The sequence below is a fragment of the Mytilus galloprovincialis genome, chromosome 11 (assembly GCF_965363235.1).
Source record: "Mytilus galloprovincialis chromosome 11, xbMytGall1.hap1.1, whole genome shotgun sequence".
Lineage (NCBI taxonomy): Eukaryota > Metazoa > Mollusca > Bivalvia > Mytilida > Mytilidae > Mytilus > Mytilus galloprovincialis.
In genome coordinates, this window is record NC_134848.1 from 82725665 (window position 1) to 82735763 (window position 10099).

The window sequence follows — 10099 nt, forward strand, 5'->3', positions numbered from 1 at the left end:
GAAATATTTACCCAGTTGCAGGTAAAGTTGGTATATTGCTACCAAGGTGGGTTGGAGAAATTTATAGTTTCAGAATTAAGATCATATCGTTTGTCATAGATTCTAGTACTGAAATTACCGATCGTGTCAAATTCGAGGTATAAGTCTGAAAATAATGCAGAGGAAGCCGTGTCTGTTGTTTGTTTAATTTCTTGTTCTGGGAGATATATTAATGGTACCCAATCGGAAAAGTTTTGATTACTAATGGAAAGCACATAATCAATATATCTGAATGTGAAATTAAATGATCTGGCTTCTTTGATCATCTTGTTTTTTGACAAATGTCTGAAGGAACTCCAATTCATACGAAAATGAGATGAGGTCGACAAGGATATGTGCACAGTTCCTTCCCATAGGAAGACCAACAATTTGTTGAAATCTCCAGCATACTGATCACTTGTTCCTGTGTGTAGCTTTTTTCACAGTTATATCTGTGTCAACGTTTATATCAGCTTTGCTCAATCAATGAACAACATTTGTTTGTATATCTGTTTGCAATTGAATCTACTCTCTACAAAACGTGATGTAGAAACATGGTGCTGATAGTATGACTTTGTAAAGGCAAACAATGTGGGAATTTGGAATAAAACCAGATAATGGTTAAAGTGATAAAGCATCTTGTAGGTATTTAGTAACACCATCATAGGACGAACTACCAGAAGTTCCCACAATTCCCCTCTTTGGATTAATGGTTACTTGAAGCAGAACCGATACCGTAACAATGGGTGCTTGCAAATATAAGGAAGCCAAGGTTAATAAGTACCTGGATACGTGTCAGTTTTATTATAAAATGCAAAACGTTATCCTGTGTTATATCGTAGAAAGGTCAGAACAAAAATGAATTTCAAAGTTTAGTAATCATTATTGTTATTTTCGTTGAAACTCAAATCATCACATGACGCATCGACTGGGCATATTGTCATCTTCGATGATTTAAAAGAATACCATGCTCCTCTCCACGTTTTCCAAACAATTCCTTTGTAAACATTGGAATTTTGGTCTTCTCGGAGATATTCTCCATTCAGGTTACAGAGACTACATACTGAAATCAGGCTTGACTTCTTCCCATTGAACCACCATCCTCCCTGCCACGCACCAGAGCTTAAACAAGAAGAAGTAGGCCTTTGATCGTTGTCCTTGTCACTCGTCGAAAACATCATGTTGTTATTATTATACATGGCATCACCTGAAATTAAAACAGTATTTTCAACCAAGGACATATAATCAGCAGTCTACTAGTCCTTGTATGTACCAACTAACTATCAATTTATGACTTTGCAAATAATATCAACAACAATAAGAAGAACATCAACAACAAGCATAAATTTTGTACTGGTTACTCCAATATAATTAATTCGTCATAGATACCAGTATTGAAATTATGTACGTTCGACGCATGTTTCGTCTGCAAAAGACATATTAGTGACGTTCGAATCATACAAGCTAAAATGGACAACCGTTAAGTGCAAAAATGAAGAACGTCATTACGGAACAGCAGTGTGTACTTTTGGAAGTGTCCTTGTTACAAGCCTTATTTAATAATGTGCACATTAACGGTTTGAAAATAGAGCAATTGGATGATTGTACTTTAAATAAAACACGATTCATGGCGAAGCAGGAGCCGGTGAACCTTTTTGGAGCATTAGCGTACGCGTTTTGACAAAACTCGTATTTTCTTAAATAATGTTCAGTATTTTGAGAATTTGGCTTACATGGCACATCTCTTTGTAATTTCTGTTTAATTTCTTAACAACTCTGTCGTAGACTTTCAAGCGTCTTTTTGATATACATTTCATATTTGGGGATATTTTTTTAATTGGGTTCTTATAGAAATGACGTAAATTCCACAGTTCCTTTTATTGCTAAACCTCTCGAGTATGAACACGTGGTTAAATATATTATTACACATAACATTAAAGTATGCATACCAAGATTCCCAGTATAATCGTCAATTGTAAGTTTAAAGTTGGAATCTTCATTACCAACTCTGAACTGTCCGTAGTCAGCATGTTTTAGCTTTCCATCAAATGTCTCAAGTTCTACACGTAGCTTGTAGTTTTTTGATGACGTCAGTTGATTGATTTTACTGTTTCCTACAAATGTTTAGTAAGTAAAAGTCTGACTCAGTAAAGAATTGGAAGGACTTTTGTTTTGACATTAGTAAAGTCGTTTGATCTACTAACCATAATGCCATAAGTGACAATTGTGTGTATTTGCATGGCGAGTGATGCACGGAAAGAAGGCGACACTTATCCTGACGAAGCTCCCGGTCTTGCTCATTTGGTTATTCGGGTTTTTCTTTCTATCTTTATTTGTATATTCGTTAAGAATTCATGAGATTTAAACCCTAAAAATATACTGTTGTCTCCTTATTTTCCAACTGACTTCTTTTAAAAATAACTAAGATCCGGGTAAATTTGAGATTCACAATATGTAAAGACGTCTGTCATTGTTCATTTCCGCCATGATATTGTCCTCTTTGATGATTTTTTTATTATGGCGGGTTGCTGTATCATTGACTTTTTCAAAATCTCCGTTATATCATGTTCTTTTCAAGTTGAGTATTATCATATTATGATAGATTGGTACGAATAATTTTATTGAAAGATGACCTTGGTATAATGCTTTTGATCCAGACGAGTTTTAAAAGTTAAAATCGTTGATAAATGTTTCTTGGATTGTAAAAACTGTCAGAAACCAAAGAAACACGAAACAATGCCAATGAAGGGAATAATCTGAAACAATACACGTGAAACCAATATGTGGATCTTTATGAGTCTTTTCTGATTGTTTCGGTTGGTTGACGTCAAATTGGCGTACTAGTATACCTCAATGAAGTTAAGTGTACTTTTAATTATGTTTATATTAAACTAAATGTTGATTACCAAGCCAGTGTTCTGCTGTAAGGCTACCGAAACCCTGTTTGTAATCATCCCAGAGTAGATTGAAGTTGGTGGCACCATTCGTTCGCCTTTGTATTACCTATAAGATGATAAAACGTTCTATTGTTTTAAAAAGTAAAATCACAAAAATACTAAACTCTAAGGAAAATTCAAAATGGTCTTTTGAGGATTTCAAAATTTCAAAATTTTGGATTTATTTTTACAATTATTGACTCACACGACTTGTTTTTAAGTTGACCGTCATTGTATAAAGTAACAAAATAAAGTTCGTATGGTTTGACATCAAAATCAGAAACAACTCTCCACTAGCACCTAAATGAAGTTTTCTTTACAAAATTAAACAATACTTGTCATATAAAGTTATTATAAATAAAGTTTTGATATATCGATGAACAAGTAAACAATAATTACAGTCCATCCACTCCTATCAATGTTCATTTCACAGTTAACATCAAACTTGTAGACTGTTGTGTACACTCCAGAAGGGCAATGTCTTGGTAGGTCTCCACAATCTACAACGCCTTTATTTGCTAAAGGAAAGAAAACAAGTCACTCTATATACTATCATGTATCATTCAGGATCCTCGATTGTTTCATCGTAATCGACATCACTCTGATGGTGTTAGTTCAACGTTGTGCTAGTTAAAGTAATTTATTGACCAGAAAGACGTAAAGCTTTTGAGCTTGTTTTTTCATTTCGTTTTCATTTAATTAGTTCCTATTTTGACATTGGAAACTATGCTAATTTAAATTTCTATAGTCTTGTTGTTGTTAATGACTAGTTTACATAAGTTACCATTCTTCTTGATATGCTTCGTTTATTATTGCACTTCTCAGGATGTTCTTGAAAACCTTGTATTAACTTCATATGTCCTGCGCTTTATTTTTTGAAGTTGTTGGGTTGGTGATCAAATGAACAAGTACGATGTTACAGAATAATTACTTAAAAAAGAAGATTAGAATCCATGCCCAGAGCAAATGTGACGAGCAAATTGATTGGCTGACCATACAATTACAATGTACTTTTGTAAACATAGTATTACAATGTATTAACCATAGTATTACAATGTATTAACCATAGTATAATAATGTATTGACCATAGTATAACAATGTATTAACCATAGTATTACAATGTATTAACCATAGTATGATAACGTATTAACTAGAGTATTACAATGTATTAACCACAGTATTACAATGTATTAACCATATTATTACAATGTATTAATCATAGTATTACAATGTATATCTGTGACAATACCTTGACAATGTATTTCTGTGATAATACAATCAATATGTATTTCTGTACCCATATTATGACAATGTCATTATGTAACCATACTATTGAAATTTATTTCTGTGAGAATACTATTACAATGTATTTCTGTGAAAATACTATGACAATGCATTTCTGTGACAATACTATGACAATGTATTTCTGTGACAATACTATTACAATGCATTTCTGTGACAATACTATGACAAAGTATTTCTGTGACAATACTGTGATAATGTTTTTCGGAGACAGTACTATGACAATGTATTTCTGTGACAATACTATGATAATGTTTTCGGAGACAGTGCTATGACAATGTATAAGTCGTTTATTGAAAATGTCTAAATTTAAACAGAACATAAATAAAACACGACTTACGAATGCAGCAAAATAGAGATGTCCATGTACTATCCATCTCACAAACTAAGAAAGGACGTCCTCTCATGTTGTAACCATCGTCACATTTGTATTTATTTCCTATCCCTATATCACGGTGCATACCAAACTTATCTGTACTGGTCGCGTTAGATATCAGAGGTTTCCCAGCACAATCTATGGAGTATATATGAATCAAGAGATATATCAATAAATCTTATTTTAAACAACAAAACCAATCTTAAAGGTAAGAAAATCAATAGTGGCGGAGTTCCCTTTTTAATTGGCGTGTAAAAAAGATGTGATTTTATCTTTTGGCATAACAGTATAAAATACTTCAGGAAAATCACTTTTTTGTCTGATTTAAGTTCCAAAAATACACTATTTGTATTAAACATAATTTTGAAATCAGTTTTTTGTGTAGGAAACACTGTTTTGTTCTTGCTCATCTCTCCTTTGTTAATGTAATACAACCTATCCAACACTTATAATTATATTTTTGTTCTATAAAAGAGGGACGAAAGATATCAAAGGGACAGCCATACTCATAAATCGAAAATAAACTGACAACGCCAGGGCTAAAAATGAAAAAGACAAACAGACAAACAACAGTACACATGACACAACATAGAAAACTAAAGAATAAGCAACACGAACCCCACCAAAAACTACGGGTGATCTCAGGTGCTCCGGAAGGGTAAGCAGATCTCGTCCACATGTGGCAACCGTCGTGTTGCTCATGTTATATCAAATCCGGTAAATAGTCTAATTCGGTAGGTCACACTCATGAAAGGGAAGGGGATTGTAGTTACGATGTAAGGAACATATCCGATATCATCTGTGAAACGGTTATTCATTAAGGGTCAACCAACTCGTGATGGCGTCCGCAAAATTTTTATTTGTGAAAAGAAAGACACCAACATGAAAAATATTTAGATAAAAAATTAGAAGGAAATTCTTATGTGCTTTCACAAAATTATCATTATTATTTTTTTTCATATAACTGCTTTTATATTTCAAAATTTACATATTCAATAAAAATTTATAGATTATCGTTGGTCATCTCAACTAGATTGCATTAGATTATGAATGTAAAAGAGCGAGAAGCGGAATTAGCTAATAAAAGTTAAAAAGGAAAGCTGAATAAACAAAAGGTTACCTAACATCGAGTGAACAGATACAAGTCACAGAACTTACATGACTGTATACATATTGGTTGCCCAGTATCGTCCAGTTTACAATGTTTTCCAGCATCACATGTTTTATCTTTACAATGTCCTGCAAGATCCTGTCAACAAACAACACATAAGGATAATGCCGATATCAATTTACAATCCAAAATTTTCTGGGTGGTTTTAGTTAATATATCCACAGAACTAGACATTAAAGAAACAACAGACACGGCTTCCTCTGGCTCATTTCTAGACTTATATCTCGAATTTGACATACATGGTCAATTCAGTATCATAATGTATGACAAATGAGTCGATTTTAATTTTCAAATTATTAATTTCCACCACTATAGCAGCAATATACGAACTTCACCTGCATATGTGAATCAAAATATCAAATGAAAAGTCAAATATATATCTAATTAAATCTGAAGTTTTTAAAGGCGCATATCTGGGTTAAACTCCACAAGAAACCCAAGAACTCATTTGTTGACCATAGTCAACCATGTTAGGATAGCCGACAATTTTGAAAAGGAATACAAAAATATATTTGTTAATGATGATTATGGGTAATTTATTAACTAACCTTAGACCACGTGGTAATGTCGCTATACAAACACCCGGTTTCTTTAATTAATGCTTCAGTTGACCGTCCAACTACGTCACAAAGTGGCCAAGCCTTCCTGTAGTTTATACCAATACATTGTGACGTCACCAAACATTCCTTGACGCATTCAAGCAGACTTTTCCCGCGCAATTGACGTAAAATATTCTCCTTCCGGCATTTCCCATGTTGCAGGTTTCCTATTGTTTTAATGTTTGGTCTTTTACATTCTTTGTCGTCTTTGAAACATAAATCATCTAACAGTTCACAGTCAATGTGGTATATCCAGATAAGTATTAATCCTAAAATTATCCGGCGTCTGTCCATTTTTCAATGTTGTATGTAACAAAACATGCACAATTAGTGCTCTAAAATGTTTTTCAAAATTACAAAATTATTGATTTCTTTTTTAAATTATAATTTTTCTTGTTTCTTCTACAATAACACGAAGTATCAAGCACCATCTATTGAAAGTCACATATTTCATAAACATATCATTCTTCGTTCTTTGCAATGTTAGTATACTGCTTGATTCTTCGAATTCATATCATTCTGACTTTGGTTTTGGTTTGTAACCCGTATGTATTTTTTCCAATCGATTTAAGACTTTTAAACACCGGTATTTATACTTGTGTGACCTTTATTTTTCAAATAAACGCATCTGAAAAATTAGAAAAGAACTTTGATCTGTACTTTTCACTGTTTTCATACGTAACTAAACTAAATCGTTATTACATTTTGATGAACAATTTACAAGTTATACAGCTTGATTGCATTTCATTAAATAATTTACATGTTAAATATTGATGTATCATTAAAATGATGAAATTTAACCACCACGGGAGTTTAAAATCTCGTTTTACAAATTATTAAACATTTAACAAATTGTTATCATATCGTTGAAAAGTACAAATGTATTTCATATTCTGGTATTATATCAGAAACATTGATAATTCATATCCAAACAGGATACTTGAAATTCAACAAAACATTCAATTAGTTTCTTTATCGATACTTCGGAAAAATGAGCTAAATTTTAACATCTGTGTGTGCATATCTTTTCCGTTTAGCATTCAACTGTTTTTTTATTGCATTCATTTTCAACATTCATCTTTCGATTTCAACATTCGAGCTCAAACTCATCAAACGAAGGGGTGACAACACAAGTGTGGATTATCAAGCAGAAAAAAGAAGGATGCAGTTTGATTGGCTGATTATTGTTTGTTTGCAATCAGTATAACAAATATTTTATGCTTTGTCAAAAATAGAAAAAAAATGATTATACATGAAATGGGTACACGCGGTAAATGATTGATCGGATAAGGGGCAAGACGTTTGCATTACATAAGGCATAAGAATGTATGTACCCATTCAGGAATAATGCAAATTAACAGATGCTTCACAGCAAATCATCCCTCTCTACTGCATTGGTTTCACCATAAAAGTCGTTTGGTTGTGAAGTTATGAGTATCTTCATCGTCACTGCACCAAAGACAATACTCAAGTCTTTATAATCGTATGAATTAAGATGACAGTAGTTAACTCGATGTTCAAATAAAAATGTACAACGGAACCAAATGAAATAACAAATACGTGCCAAGTAAAGTACTTCATGGGACTTTAAAATCCAGGAGAACGGATTTTTGATAACCAAAGCTCTGTATATCTACATTTTAAATTGCTAAATTTTTTTACCATAAAATCCATGTTTCCAAGGGGCATACGATGGATGCCCGGCGTTTCTATATCACCCGCAATGCGAAACAAAAAAGGACTGTCGTAACTGGATACAGTAGTTGAATCTATTTAAATAAACTCATCATAGATACCAGGACTAAAATGTGTATATAATATTCCTTTTGTTAAACCAAAACTCGAGTTTAATACTTTGCTCATACGTTGTGCAGTTTACACCACGTTCCCATGTTAAATGTAAAACTTGGATGCTCGCAAACAAATGGTCATGTTTTTCTCTGAGTGTTAATGACGTCTTTACACTAAATCCAGTGGATGTTGGATGTTGGATGTGTTATGATTGATATTTTAGTCTTTGTCGTAGATACATATTTTTTTTTCTATTAGTAGTTATTGGCTTTGGAATAGCTGTCAGTAACTGTGAGTACTCTCAGATCTGTAGAATAGTTATCAAAGGTACATGGATTATAATTTAGTATATAGAAATGTCTTTCTTTTTTTTTAAATGTATAAGAACCCGTCCACGTCCACTTTGTGTTTTTGTAAGTTGTATTTCTATTTGTATCCATCTGATGAGCATTTTTCAAATTATTTTTATAGTTTGTTTTTATGTTGTACTGTTACACCTCTTTCCTAAGTAAAGGAATGGTTTGGTGATCACAAACGTGTTTTACACCGCCACATTCTTTATGTGGCTGCTTCAATGTAGGAGCATGTAGTTCAGTCGTGGTGTAGTTGATTCATGTCCGGCATACTTGTGTGTCTTAAGTTGTTAGTTATAAATTGGGCCGTTAGACTTCTCAATAAAATTGTTTTGTAACCCGGATTTCTTTTTTTCTCAATCGATTTATGAATTTCGAATAGCGTTATACTACTGTTGCCTTTATTTTTCTTATTTTTCATGTCGGGGCCTATTATAGCCGACCATACGGTATGGGGTTTTCTCATTGTTGTAAATAAAGGCAACAGTAGTATACCTATGTTCAAAACTCATAAATCGATAGACAAAAACAAATCCGGGTAAGCCGTACTGTTGTCTATAATTGGTTTACATCCACTTCATTCGGACTTTGGTGGATAGTTGTCTCTCATTGGCAATCATACACCATCTCCTTATTTTTTTTTTATATAATATCAGATCTGTTCTTGTACTGTTATGACACAGTTAATTGTCACATTCAGTAAAGACCCGTCTAGATTCGTTTTAATTGGTCAATTCAATTATACTAGCCTATATCCTGGTGATAGATTTTCGTTAAATAATAAAGAATTCTCTAAATATGTTGACGAAATTCACCAAAAAGGAACTTACTTTAAATAAATCAAATAGTAACAGAAATAACTGCCTCATTCTAGATTTAGATATTTCAGTTTGACACGAGAAACTCTACATAAAAAATACAAAGATTCTTTTTCCCCTATTGTTAATTTTCCTTTTTTAGATGGTGATATTCATTCCGATTATATATCACCGAACAAGGTATATTAGATTGAAATACCAATACCCCAACGTTATATAGAAAATATTGATTTAATAGCGACAAAAGTTTGTTTAACGACTCCCCAGGATTTCATGACTATACTGATAGCAGAGGTTGAATTTCTTATCAATTCTGTTTAATATTAAAATTGGCCAATGAAGAACTTTATAAATACCAATGAAAGTCATGTGTGTGTATATTGTATATAGCTTTGATATGACTGAGTGTTATTATAAATCGAAATGTAGCTGAAATTTGAAGTACTGTAGTTTTATTTTTGTTTCGTGGTTACCGATTTTTGTGGATTAAGGAAAACTTGTTTTTCATGGATATTTAGTTTGTGGTTTTGCCAAAAGCTGCACGATATCCTATTAAAAATGTGTCATTAGTTAAACTTTTAATTTCATGGTTCACCTGTACCCGTGAATTTCACAAAAAATGTCATCCAACGAATAAATATGAATCCACAGTAATGTTTGATAAATATACCGTATAGCGGGTTAATTTCGCGGGCTGTAAAATTTCGCTTATTTTCGCGGATAGAAAAAAAATT

The 10099-nt window shown here is 32.6% G+C and overlaps 1 protein-coding gene across 1 annotated transcript; it reads right to left on the reverse strand.

Annotated features, from left to right (window-relative positions):
- Window positions 1–791: 791 nt before the first annotated feature.
- Window positions 792–7048, reverse strand: LOC143051442 (uncharacterized). Its single transcript, XM_076224333.1, has 7 exons — window positions 6353–7048; window positions 5792–5882; window positions 4598–4771; window positions 3354–3472; window positions 2925–3021; window positions 1968–2132; window positions 792–1225 (listed from the first exon to the last, which is right to left on the reverse strand). Exons 1-7 carry the CDS (start codon window positions 6695–6697, stop codon window positions 891–893), a joined length of 1326 nt encoding a protein of 441 aa, XP_076080448.1. The 5' UTR covers window positions 6698–7048; the 3' UTR covers window positions 792–890.
- Between the last annotated feature and the right edge of the window lie 3051 nt (window positions 7049–10099).

Excerpts from the sequence above, each read along its gene's own strand:
- LOC143051442 (XM_076224333.1), bottom strand. The coding sequence starts at position 6,697 with ATGGACAGACGCCGGATAATTTTAGGATTAATACTTATCTGGATATAC. Across the intron at positions 3,473-4,597 it reads ATCTCTATTTTGCTGCATTC|CAAATAAAGGCGTTGTAGAT; the intron begins GTAAGTCGTGTT and ends TCTTTCCTTTAG. Across the intron at positions 2,133-2,924 it reads TACAGCAGAACACTGGCTTG|GAAACAGTAAAATCAATCAA; the intron begins GTAATCAACATT and ends AAACATTTGTAG.